General features: G+C 36.4%; 1 protein-coding gene across 3 annotated transcripts in view; it reads right to left on the reverse strand.

The window, feature by feature from the left end:
- Window positions 1-14,181, reverse strand: part of ITGA8 (integrin subunit alpha 8) — a 112,330-nt gene that overhangs the window by 81,393 nt on the left and 16,756 nt on the right. For 2 of the 3 annotated variants that reach the window (XM_086858863.1, XM_086858870.1), the window contains exons 6-13: window positions 14,102-14,147; window positions 13,021-13,146; window positions 11,850-11,894; window positions 10,559-10,602; window positions 9,522-9,578; window positions 9,281-9,333; window positions 4,248-4,453; window positions 1,940-2,131 (exon numbers count right to left, since the gene is read on the reverse strand). In XM_086858863.1, coding sequence (XP_086714989.1) covers window positions 1,940-2,131; window positions 4,248-4,453; window positions 9,281-9,333; window positions 9,522-9,578; window positions 10,559-10,602; window positions 11,850-11,894; window positions 13,021-13,146; window positions 14,102-14,147 — 769 coding nt within the window. The remainder of the gene's footprint in view (window positions 1-1,939; window positions 2,132-4,247; window positions 4,454-9,280; window positions 9,334-9,521; window positions 9,579-10,558; window positions 10,603-11,849; window positions 11,895-13,020; window positions 13,147-14,101; window positions 14,148-14,181) is intronic. The other variant, XM_086858877.1, reaches the window with a different exon arrangement.

A 14,181-nucleotide genomic window follows, 5' to 3' on the forward strand; every position in this document is an offset into this window, starting at 1 on the left:
GTGTTTGTCCTAGGCTTGCATTTCCCTATATTATTTCCTTTCTTTCCTCCCCCCACCACCCCCCCCTTTTCCCATAGGAAGGCATTCTATTTTCGTGCTAGCATTGTGCTATGTTTGCACTATTTTTACAGCTCTGTTTTGGTGCCCCAAATCTTCATGAATTAAGGAGGAAGTGGTTGACTGATAGTAAGAGGTTTTTTCTTCTCGTTTTCTGAGAGATTTTCACCAATACTGTGGACTGCTCATCCAGGGGAAAAGCTAGTTACAGTAAATGCGGGGTGGTGTTTCTTTTGTATGCTTTCATTTTTTAATTAGATAATTCCTGTAATAAAACCAAATGATCTAACACATAGTGAACTGATAACACAATCTGAAATTCTGCAAGTAGGATGTATGGTACAGGCCACAATGATGAAGAGAGAATTCACAATTATATTACAATTCCTCAGTGCACATTTAGAAAGATCAAAACTCATCACTCAAACTTTCCACAAATTTGTTTAAAAGATGCTCCACATAAAGTATGCCAATAAAGCAGTGAGACTTCTAGTCTTCTTTCTTCTCTATGTGAGTCAAAGAATCTCTCCCTTCCCTCTATCTTTTCAATCTTAGAAATGTCAGGAATGCAATATCCTGTTTCCTTTGGTTTTGCTGGGGGGCCTTGTGGGTGCTTTAAGAAATGTTTAAATGCTGAAACTTTAATAAAGAGTCCTGTTGTCCAAGAGAACCTCATTAGTCATGGACAATGAAAGACTATTAATAGCAACATCAACAATATGCAAACAAAAAGTCAGAACAGTGTTTAAAAGCTCTTTCTTCTCTCTAATGCTAAAGATCTTACTTTAGTCTCATGATAACCTCACTTTATTACTCTGCAGTCAGCTTTTCTGTTTGTAAAACTGTGATTTCTATTGTAAACACCCCTTCCCAGAAATTGCCTTCTGCTTTTGGAAAGATACCTCTTTCAAGGTTTTTACAATCCATCACAAAAAGGTAAAAGATCCTATCTGTCCCTTTGAAAAACTGCAATTTTCACTTTTGAAATAGTACAAGCTTTAAGAACTCTAGCCTTGAAATAACCCAGGCTAACAAGAATGATTTCCTAGTAAGTCAGGGAAGCATGGACTGTTAGGATTTTACTGTGGATGAACCTTTCACAGTAAGAAAATATGATGTTTTACTGCACACCCTTATTAAGGTTTCTGAATTGTGATGAAAAGGAACAGAATGGATTTGCTTCCAGATGAGAGAGAGGAAACACAAGCAGACTTACATTCAGACTACTTAGATGATAGGAAAAATTTTCTTTAAAAATAAATGTTTCATTGAAAAACTTAATGAATGTTACCAACTTGATAAATGTGAATACATGTCAGGTAAACTCATTAGGAAGAATCAAAGCTAACCTAAAAAGGAAGAGTCCATATACCAAAATGAAAACATAAAAGGGATGGAAAAGCCCAAATAAAATAGCTGCTTTAAGCAATGCAATCAAAGCCATTAGCTATATATAGCTCAGTGTCTCTTCGTCAGCAAAAAACAACTTAGAAACACAACGAAATCAATCCCTTCTTCTACAATGCAACATGTTTTTAATTAAGAAAGAATGCCAGGATGAAGGAGACCTTACAAGTTCAATAAGCTGAGACCATTCAGTTTTTGGAAGCGGGGGAAAAGGGTTAAGCTTTTCATTGTAAACTTCACATGTTTTATGTTAATACAACTATTTAAGCCCTTCCTTGACTTTCTGATCATGTCTTTTGACAGGAAAGGGAATATTTGTTTTGTCTGTTTTTAACTCTCAGGAAAGCAAACGAGAACTGTCCAGAAATGTCTATCCTTCATTCTGACCTCTGCCTTCCAAAAGGAGCAGTTTAGACATGATGCATTTACCAGAGAATGGAAGTATGAAATTCCCTTTCTAATGTAAAAATCTTACCTGGGTAATCATTCTTGTCTACATCTGAGTCTCCTCTTAGAGTGAAGCCAAATCCCGAAGGCATGGACTGTGAGGCCCAGGCTCCACTGAGAACCTGGGAAGGGTTTGGGTTTAACCCATTACTGTATCCATTGTAAATGAGCACTTTCCCTCTTCTGTCTTCTCCTGCAAATGGTGCACCAATAGCAATGTCTGCAGTGAAGGGAAAAAAAATTAAAAAAAATTTAAATAATGGACACACCTAAAAATTAACTCCCTGCAGGAACATACACACAAATTGCTACTCCTACAAACATGCAAGAACTTCAACATTCTGTACTTCTGTATGTATTCTAGTTTAAAGGCAAATGCACAAAATGTTACCAGTGTCTTTTCTGTGTCAAATTTTCATGACAAAAACTTATAAAATAATCCTATGAAGAGGTTATTTAATTATACTAAATAGCCAGTCCACATTGGATTCCTCTACGTATTTCCAGGGCAGCTAATTAGCCTTAATAAACCAAGATCTAATGAATGCCTGCTTTTACTTTCGTATTTTTGAACAGGCACAAATTTTCTTTGATTTCCTCTACCACCTAGTTAATAACGAACATGTTAAATAAAACTAATTTTCTTTTTCCAGATAACATATCCTATACAGACAAAAAACTTCAGCCCCTCAAACATCCAATGCTTTAGAATGCAAAAGAGAGCAATGGAATATAATGTTTTCATCTATACCAATTCATCATTTTATTGAGAAATAGGAATAGTACTGAGTCAGGAATTTCACAGCAGGTCTTAGGCTTTATGGAATTAAACAGTTCAATCCTTAAAAATGAGGTGTCATATCCAAGAAGCAGAACTCACAGTGCTCTCCTTAGTTTTTGTGCATGGGATGTGGAGACAATATTGTCTAGATTGAGATCCAACAGATACACTAGCTGCTGGCCAATAGGAAACAACAGAGGATATGTATCTGTAGTTCTCATTTTTAGGTTCTGATCTAGGAGTTGATGTTGGACTTTTTTAAACTTGAATTGAGCACCTGGACTGTAGCTTCACTCTAAAGGCAGAAATGCACCAAAGCTCTGTGATTGGCATATTCAGTTATGAAGACAAGATCTTTGGCTCTAGAGTCTTCTAAGTCTTTATACAGTGACAGAGAAAATCAGAAATCCCTTCTGCCTATCTCAACAGAATTCTGGAGAGAAGGAAGACCAACACTGCCTGCCCAGAGTAGCTGAGGGTATCTGCTATTGTTCACAGGTAGAGAACAGGAATTCTCCACTGAGGTTCAGCTGTGATCAACTGGTGGGATTCCAGGACAAGCCAGTGATGGTACCCTCAGCAGTGACAATCCAATGGCTTCTACCCGCAGGATGGTATTCATATTTCGTGCACTCTGAACCCCAGTGCAATTCTATGACTCCTGACTTGAATGATCCCTTGCACAGCAGCCACACAATGAGGACATTGCCCTAGAATCTAGTGGCGAGAGCATTATGAAAAACAGCCCTCAAGGTAGGTTCATTAATTTTTCCTTAGTGAGACAGCTATTCTAAAGGCTACTGTGCAAAACAGATCTTCTAAGAAAAGTTTCTTGATGTTTTAGATGCAGAGATGTCTGCTTTGAAGATTCCTAACGTCCTGGAAATAAGAAGTAAGGAAATGCATGCAGGAAAAACCAGGATGCTACTGACCATGTCTAGGAGGCTAACTCTAGGTGCTGAAGGCATCCCAGCTTTCTCAGGTAATCAAGCAGCTAGTTTAGTTGTTCTGTTTGCTTAAATGTAGGCTGCCAATAAACTTACATCAACATTTTGTTGTGTGCATGTGCTATAAGCATTTGAGAAAGAACCCATTATACACCTCTTTTTTTAGTACTTAAGTACCAGTGGAAGGCTGATTCCAAAATAGTACTCCTGTACTTGCCCAATTCTTTCATTGTTGACAAAATGCTTCATGTACTGATCCTCATCCAATTATCAAACTCTTTCAAGCATTTGAGGAAAGGAAAAACTCTGCTTTCAAAAAAATGAAACATCTTAACAAAGTAATTAAATGTTATTATAGTTACAAAATAAAATATAATTTTATTCAACAAACATATTTAGTAAAAAAATCATGCTGTAGTCAATATGACCATCTCATCAGTCAGCTTTTCATGATCTGTCTCAATATCAGTTTCATTAGCATTAGTGTAAATTCTCATGAATTTCAAATATATTAAAAAGCCTTTTCCAGCACAACACAAACCAAATATTTGCTGCTTAGGCATGAGTAATTTCAGTGTTAGTGATACACTACATTACATACAAATTACCATTATAACCATCTTGATTGAGATCTCCAAGGTGTGTGATTGCACTGCCAAATCTGCCAAACACTTCAGTGCCTGTCAGAATTTGTGCATCTTCGAAGAGGAATGCACTTTCTTGCAGGTACAGATAAACTTGCCCAACTTCTTTAGGCTTGCTCTCAAATTCCCGTTCCATAAAAAGAGGGGCACCAACTAGGATATCATCTAAACTGGAAAAAAACAAAAGCCAATGTCACTGAGAGACTGAGTGTAAATGACACAGTTTATACATTTTCTAAACAGGAAGCTGATAATTATCATACAGTCAGACTAACTGAGGTAAGAAGGCACTTCTAGTCCAAATACTTGGTCAAAGCCGTCAATTAGGGAAGGCTGTCCACAGCTATACTCAGTCCAGTTTTGAATACCTCCATGGATGGAGGTGCCACAACCTCTCTGGGCAACTACTTCCAGTGTCTGATCATCATCCCAGCCAAAATGTTTCCTTATAGGTTTAAATGGAATTTCTTGTACTTCAATTCATGCCCACAATAGACAATGAAAACTTACACTTTGCAATTGATGATGCTGAAGTCAGGAATGAAAGAGTGAATTTGTGTCACTAGAACAAATTCTGTAGATCTGTTTCACTAACAGTGCTAGTGAGAGACAAATTTTTGTACAAAATCTAGTTTTTGTAACTTGAACATCAGTAAGTGACCAAAGGAAAAGACCCTGACACTTTACAACAGATTATTGTGTAACATAGGTGAAACACAAGTAGAGCATCAATTAAGAGAATGATCCCAGAATATTTAATTTGGAAAACATATTCTCTTGCTCTAATGTGAATTTTTTTTCAAACTTGTAAAACTCACAGAAAACTTTCTATTCTCAATTTGTCATATTTCCAATACGACACTTTATCTATTAGGAAACCAAACAGTATAATTGCACTACATTGTTTTTTCCTAATCCTGATAGAAAAAAAAATCTGTATGATTATGTACACTATGATTCCAAGATACACACTGTAGGATTTAGCATAGAGTAATTAATCTAGAAAAAAAGAATTAATTACATTGTAGAATTTTCACATTCTATAAGTTGTGACAAAATACTTCTAGGCATGTTATTTTTCTACTAAGTTTCATAGTATGTTACCATAAAGGAAAGTGTAATTCCAAATGTCAGGTCAGTTTGGTATAGCTGTCCTATTTTTTGTGTTAGATTTTACCCTACGGCATAAATAACTAAAAAAGGAAGGAAGCAGATGCTGACTTGGCTTCAAAGGTGGGATTTTCCTTCCACACTGAACATTAAAAGTCTTCCTCTACTAAGTTTGTGGCTGGGACAGAATGTCAGCTGAAATGGTTGCCATGAAACAATAACAATGACAAAAAGAAATAATGAGTGATCTTTAAAAATAAGTTATTTTACATATGCCATGTACTAAAAGCATTATACAGTAGGACTAACGTCAATTCCTCTTTTAGCACCTCACAGTCCAGATATTCCCAGCATATTTGGACCTCACAGAGTTCAGTGCTGTAGAAACCTTGTAATAAAAGATGAGCTTGGCTCCCTCAAGTATTTTACAAATGAGCAATCATAAGACTAAAGGAAGATTTTTTTAGAGGTGATAAGGAACCAAATCAACGAAAGTCAAAAAGCTCCCAGTACACTGATGTAATAGATACCCAGATACCTTTAAAACCCTGGTCCATAGAGCAATATCTAGAGTGCCTAAAATGGTGAAAAGAGTGACACAGACTATCTATTGTGTACTAAAACTCTTTAAGCAGAACCCAGAACGTAAGATTCACCAGGTGATACAGAAAGCAATTAGACAGCAGCTGGAGCTTGTTGAACAGCCAGCACAGCGTCCCCACTAGAAGTGCACAGTGCTGGGTTATTTTTCTGGTAAAATTTCACCTTTGCTGAAATAAATGACAATTTATTGTATGAAATGCATGAACAGTCCAAGGAGAAGGGACCAGAATCTGGTAGCTAAGATGGCTCATCTTCTGATGTACTGAGGGACAGGTGGAAGGAAGACAGTCATCTAATATACTGACCTATTTCTCAACTGGTTATGGTAGCAGAGCCACCTGGAGCACCCACAGCACTTGGTTTGCCTTCCCTCCAGGTCTTCATATGTACTGCCTGCACCAAAGCCTTCCTTTCCTCACTCTCTTCAATTTTCCCCCTTCTCTTTCAGAGCTGAGCTCTGTAGATCAAAGCACACTGCTTCAGCAAGTCCTCTGCAAGAGGGAACTCTCCTTTAGGCAATTCTAGAGGTTTGGGATTAGAACTTGGGTTTTTTGTGCTGTCACAGAAGTGTACTATAGCTAGAAAGGAAAGATTTGTCAGCTACCCAACTCTCTCTGATCCTCATTTACTTTTGGTTCCTCTTTTAGTGGGTAAAATAAGCAAACAATTGCTGCTTACCATACTTTACAATCAGTTCTGCCTCCCAGCTTCTACAATTTAATTATTTAGATAACAAGCAGTCAAGGGGGCAAGGGGGAGGGTGTATGTACTTGTTGGGTTCTAAGTGCCTATGTGATTAGTATTACGTATTTTTGTTGGTGAAAGAGGATATTTCAGTTGGCCTTTTCAATTGTAGGAGTTTGTATTTACAAAATTGAGAGTTATGAGTCAAATTCAGTTTGATGTGATTACTTGAAAAAAGCCATATGAGTAAATAAAAGCAAAAGCCCCTGGACAGCAATATTAAACCATGAAATGCAGTTCAGTGGTATTTTGAACTGGTTCATTAGATTTCATTATTGCACTAAGACACTAGAGTTAACATAAATTATATATTAATTTTTGCTCCAGCACAGAAAAGTAACCAGCCATTATTACTTCCCTTCTGAAAAAAAAAAAAAAAAAAATCTTTAAAAAGTGCAAAGCTGACCACCTGCTGAGACTGTGTGCCCTTCCTTTGTATCCTGCAGAGTAATAAAAAGCAGGAATATGGGAAATGTCAAGAGGTCAAAGTATAACTACAGAAAGCTTTGATATAGGCCAAATAAAAAAAAAAACAGTAAACAGTTTATTTCACTATTTTTATTGGACTAATTCAGACTAAATTGAAAGTATTCTCTTCTCTCTTTACTTGGAATGCAGCCTGTAAGTTGATGCCAAAGCTTGATTTGTTAAGTTTCATTGTGGATTTCTCATTATTAGCAACAGGCAGCTAAAGGGTAGTTCAAACAGTATCCTCAATTTCCCTGTTCTGCCTACAATCCTGATGTGGTGCAGATAAAACTGCATGAGTCACTTTGGAATACCCACAGAGCTGCTGGGCCAGGTCTGCTGGCTGAGCTTTTTCTTCCTAAGATGAGCCTATTCTTTGAGCCATATCATGAGTCTTATTACAGCAAAGCACCATTCCTAATGATCTTGTATTTTTTTTTTCAGCAAATAACTTAATCAGGTTTCTCGTACTGGTAAGGCCACCACTACTTCCTCATCTTTAGCTGAAAAATATGCCTAAGTGAATTTGAAGTGTCAATTTCCCTTTTGCTTTTTCCCCCTCTTTTACTCTTCCTTTCAGATAAATATTTCTATTGATTATATGTGCAAACCAGCAAAGACAGACTACATATCTAATCAGACATGTTTATCAAGTAGAGCTTTTAATGTTTTCTTTTCTGTGGGATGTTTGGATCTCAGGAAGAGTCTTTAGATTTCTTTTAAGATATAGACTGGGAGACCACACAAGCCTCAGCAGCAGTTTGATTATATTATTGACATAAACTGTGGTTTTAGAGGTACACAGAAAGTATGAGACCTTCCAAGCCTATGGTTAACAGGAAATAACCTGTACAGGAAATAGTTTGGTTCAGTGAGAAGTTAAATTATAAGTTCCCTGAAAGTCTAATGAATGTCTATCGAACCTTAGATTAATGTTTTTCCACCCTTTCACATTTGTAATGCATCAGTAGGACTAAATAAATTCTGATTCTGTATATCATAAACCCAGAAATTTTCAAAAGCTGTGATACTATGACAAAATTTGATCTCAGAGACTTGGAAAGATTTGAGTACTATTTGATGTGACCATGAAAACTGCTGAAGCTTCTGTTATTGTTTTGTTTTGTAACTGCAATAACGCTTTACCACCTTGATACTTTTCTCTTCTCTTGTAAAACTCAGTCTTTAACAGGTCACTAGTCACTGATGAGAAGCACTGACTTAGCCCAGAAAATTTATTTCATGCACTATGTTTAAGCATTTAATAAGAAAGGATCACAAGAAAAAATATGATGTAGACACATCTGATGATTTGCAATAAGCAAGAGTACATTACATCTCTAAATATTGTCCTGGCTCATCTTTGTGCAGACTTCCAAGCCTCTGAGTTTCAGGGATCTTTATCTCCTTTTAGATAGCTACTATAAATATTCTCTTCCCAAAGTCCTCTTCTAAATATTTAATAAGACTTTACATGACTTGAAAGTTAACAAGGGTTTTGTTCAACACAGCCTGAAACCCCCAAGTATCATGACCCTAGGAGCATCATTATTCCTCTGACATCCACAATGCTTGCTGTAACAGCTATGGGACACAGACACTTGTTGGTCCTCAGGATGATAAAAATGGATAGCCAACCAGCAGGTGCTGGAATGAGGAAAGAAGAGCTGATGACACTAGAAGGCTTTTAAAACTGAGAAGTGATGCTATGGATGAGAAGACTTTCCTGTGTTTGAGAACGGGACAATGAACTTCTGACTTTCACCTATCTCTTCCCCATGGTAGCTAGTGCTGTTTATTCACTGTTTTTCTACCTGGATCTGTTTCCTAGGACTCTGGACACTACTCTGACACACTGCTTTGAATAAATATTCAGATGAAAGGCCTGAAAATACTCATAGCCACTGTGACTGCACAAAGATAATTCTATGTGAACAATTAAAATTAGACAAGCAGAGAATCCAAGGGAAGCATTTTGATGTATGAAGCACCTGAAAATCTACATTTATTAATAAATATCAGCCATTGCTTCTATTAATGTTCAGGGGAGATCAATGTATTTGGTAACCTACCCATCATTGTTAACATCAGATACTGCAACTGTGTACCCAAAATAGGACGCCATCTGAAAATAAAAAGCAACATATAGGCTTTTATATTCGATATAAAATGTAAGGACTTTTCCTGATAATCCTCTTGGTTTTTATGGTCATTATCACAAAAAAACCCCATTTTATATATTCTTGAAACTATATTAAGGAACCTTGAAGCTCTAGAGATACAATATTTCATCTCCTAGTTGCTTTACATTACCTGCTCACCAGTGAAGTTCTGGATAAAGGTCAAGTCAGAAGAATTAATAATTGAGACCTGGCAATGAAAGAATAAGGAAAGTTTCAAGCACATATGGAGATGCTACAGCATGACATCACTGCAAAAGAACTTGACGCACTGAAATATAGTCCAAGTAGCCAAGAAAAAACAGTTCTTTTTCTGTCTCAACAGTTTTCCTGTATGATCTTGAACAAATTGCTATGATTTCATGACCCTCAGGTTCTCCATGAAAAAAATAGGGAAAAGTATTTCCCATCCTTGCTAGATCTGAACAACAGCAAATCACACACTATCAACTAATCAGTGACTAGGCATGAAAGCAAGAACTTAAAACATAAAGAAGTATACATAAATACATAAATATATATACATACGCACCTTTTTCCTAAAAAAAAAATAATTAAAAACAAGCCCCAGAGACTCAAAGAATTTGGGGTCCACAAAACTAGAGAATGTGTCTGTGGCTGTGATCTCCTTTCCCAGTCAGGTTACCTGTGGAACGTTTCTCCTACAAATTAAAAGCTGCTTCCACAAATGTATATTGTTTTCTCCCTTCACTCCTAACTGCATATCATGACTCTTTGCACCTGGATTTCAGTGTATACACTTACAGCAGTGCAAGTAAACAATGGGTATGAATAATCTGAACTCAGACTCCTCTGCACTGTGGACACAGCATTGCACAAAAATATGCTAACCTATGGGTGAGCTTAGGTCTGATAACACTCAGTGGTTATAGGGATACTAGTCTGACTCAGACCATGTAATTGTAATTGTGATTGCCTATTGTAAAACAGACCTCAGAAGAGACTAAGCACTTACCATTCAAAACCCAAACAAATAAAGACATTTCAACCCACCCAGATAAGCCAGAGGATGAAAGTCAGTGGCAGTTTTCTCGATTTGAAAGTTTTGTATGAAAGAGACAGAAAATATAATGTAGCATTTCCTAGGACTCTCACAAAAAGCTTAATTGCCTTCTTATAAAAACTATAAAATGAAGATCCAGTACATACATAGCCAAAGTTCTGTGCTCCCCTTGGGACTCCAGCAACCAGCTCTGAAATGATAAATGATCAACAGTGAACTGTGGCAATCCCACACCACTTAAAACTTCCTAGATATATATATGTCAAATCTCTTAGGATTTTGATTTGTGATCTGTATCAGAAAGACCTATAAATCCCTTCAAGTCATTATTTCATAAGACTGTAGCATTCATTCAGTTCATTTACTCGCACAAAATGTTACACTCTGACTTTTGAATACACACATCCATGGATCTCTTAGCATTACTTAGCATTGCACAATACAACAAAGGTCTTGTTACAATTCAGCTTTGTACCTGACAGCTGTGTATTGATGGAATGAGAACTAGTTATGGCATCACATACTAGAACACAGAAGCTATATAGGACTGTTCTTACAAATACCTCTTTTCTTTTTGCCTATCAACAGTTTATCTCATCCATTATTTTGCTTGATGCCATGTAAGTGCTTGACAAAATGAGTAAGAAAAAAAGAAGGAAAAATTGAAGTTCCAGCCTGCAGTCTTGCCATCTAAACCTTTCCTCATTAGCATACCCACATCAGAAGACAGCAGCAGGAACTTCAGATGACAGAGCACCTCAGCCACCTGCTTGTACTGACCTAGCCTTCCTCTGTTCCTCACTGGGATCATATACTCCCCTCTGACTGTGTTTGCTCAAGGGGAAATGGAAGTACTATCAAAGGCATGACACAGGATGAATACTAGAGCCAGCCAACTATGCATTATTTTTGTGCCAGTCATTCACATGACATAATGATTCAAAAATCATCCATTATAAAACTTTGAGTATGCATTAAAAAAGCAGCCAAAAATGTAGCCTTCCATTACCAGGGGTACCTCTTTTCACATATTATAGTTTGGCTCAAAACTGTGTTTTTTCATTTAATTTTTGAATCCTTCATAATGCAGGACAGGCAACTTTAACTTCAGAGGGATTAAGCAGCAGCAGTTCTAGAGCACTGGGTTTACTGTGGGAATGTACAAGGTCCCTATTGGCTTTGTGAGTCTAGACTACAGGGCTGTTCAGCTCCTCAAGAAAGCTACCTGTAGTAGAATTCAAATTTTTATTTTATTTTAATTCTGTCATGTTATACTGTCTAAGGAAATAATTATCTCTGAGAATACTGAGTGCAGATAGCTTATGTCTCACCAGTGTTTCAAATTGATAATAGGTATGCTCCTGTGTAGAGACCCAAAACAAAGAATTTATTAAGTGCATGGCTGTATAGTTTTCATTCGAGTAGATATGTGCTTACCTTGTTCAGAATCCCCAGTAAATTCCCCAGCAGCCACTGAGTATCCTGTTTAAAGATAATTTAAAAAAAAAAAACCCAACTCGATAAACAATTTCTTTCAAAAAATATGGAAGGACCAACAGATTTGTCTGTTCAATGGATCTGCTGAATGCAAGTTTTCTAGCATTAGTATGCTAAAACTGTGTGGAGAAAAGGAAAATGGTTTATCACACCACTATGACTAAATGAATGGTAGGTCTGAATGTATAAGAAATTGATCCCACTTCTCAAAAAATGAGTTTCTAAATCAACAATGCTTACTATTAATCTGAAAAAACCACCAGGTATGGTGTTTTGCCCTAACTGCTATTGACACAATTCAGGTCTTCTTTATTATACTGTTATGTGTGAGTGTCCTGGCTGAGCCTTCTATGGAAAACAGATTTCTAAAGATGGAGTAAAGCTCCTGTAGCTTTAGTAAACCTGTGAGATAGCTATTACTGTCACAGTAAAGGACTTTTGCATTCTATCAGGAATTTTAATTTCAAATCTATGGGCAACAGTGCAAGGTCGTGCCTTCAAATTCCACTGAATCTTTTCCATAACTGTGTGAAGAAAAACCTGCTTTACTTGCAGAGACATGTGAATATCAAGAAAATTCTTAGAGATCAGTACTAATAAAAAGTAGATAAGGAGCCTTATTTCTATTAATTACATATTATCTTCTAATTGACTTTTGTTATTGCTTACTTCAGTTGTATCTTTTAAATATGAGTGAAAATAAATTGGATATTTGTGTAGTACAAAATACCACAGAACTGAATTTGAATTTATCTAACAAAAATTGAAATTGTCTTTAATTACATTAAGTTCAATCTATCATCTTGCAATGGAAAAATACATAAATGGAAAAATTTTGTATTTCTGCTTAATCATTTAACATCAAATAATAAGGACCCTAAAAAGCCATTTAAGATATCAAACTTCAAACCCTGTTGTTGTGCATCATTTTAGGAATGTTAATAATCTCACTGAAGTAACCAGCAAGCTACAGATTTGCTGTTGTGCTTAAGGCCAGACATGTTCAAATCCTCTCACAGTTGTGACAATAGTAATGTAGGGCTTGTTTTCATATTTATGTAAGACTCATCCTTTTAGACCATATTGCTAACTCATATAGAACTCATCTTACCCATGTAATTGTCATCATATGAAGGTGGTGCCACTCCTGTTTGCTTCTCTCGTGCCAGTTTCCTCAGAATATCCTTGAAGGAATAATTTGCAATGATGTCCGCAATACTTGCAGTGATTACCTGACCTGGATTCAAACAGCTTCATAAATGAAAGGGACTAAAAGAGGGCCAGATTCTATAAAACAGGGCTAGCATAACACCAGAACAGAGCAGAAAGGACACTAATACAGTCCAGATGCAAAGAGTAGATAACTTATCTCAAGCTTTCTCCATTATTACCCTGGAAGTCTCAAGAGTACACCACATAAATCAGTAAAACAAGGGACTGAACCTCTATTGAACAATTACAAAAACACCTCCAGACCCATTTCAATGTACTAATTCAAACTAATGTCACTGCACTGTACTAATGTAGTAGACCAATGAAAGTAATTTCTCAATGGAGAATTCAAAACTATGAACTCCCTACAATCACAATCAATTAGGTCTTCTTTAAAAAAAATGCAAAAACACACATCAGAGAGGCTGACAGTGGGCATGCTGGTAGGCAGAGGCTGGGAGTCAGCTAGATCATACATGTAAGAACACATTACAAAAATAACCTCTTAACCCTTTACCAAAGCAATTTCAGCATTTATCTACACGAGAAACTACATCTTAGAACCTACATTGATGCCACAAATTAACTTAAAATACGTGTAGATAGCTAGAAAAAGTTGTGTTAAAAAACAGTAACAAAGATTTTTAAAATAATACATTTGCTCTACAAATACTAGAAATTCTTAAACTTTCAGTATTTCTGTGGAAAATTTCAACTTATTAATTAAGTGACAAATATACTAAAATGCCATCATAAAAATAGCTATTTGTATTTGTTTAACGTCCTATACAACCTACATCCTGGATTTTCGTGGCTTATTTTTATGCTCAGTTGCTTGTTAAGCAATTTATTTTGATTTATGTTTGTTGAAAATTACGTTAGAGACTGGTTATATTAAATTGACAAAACAGTGGAAATCTAGAACAATAAGACTTTCTGCATCACTTCTTAGATCCAGTTAACCAGCCAGATGAACATACCTTGCCAATAAAAACTACCGGGCCCACCTACTATCAGGTCTCCATTCTACAAAAAGCAGAATTAAATAAAATTACACAAC

The sequence above is a fragment of the Cyanistes caeruleus genome, chromosome 1 (genome assembly GCF_971803275.1).
Source record: "Cyanistes caeruleus chromosome 1, bCyaCae1.hap1.1, whole genome shotgun sequence".
NCBI classification, from domain to species: Eukaryota; Metazoa; Chordata; class Aves; order Passeriformes; family Paridae; genus Cyanistes; species Cyanistes caeruleus.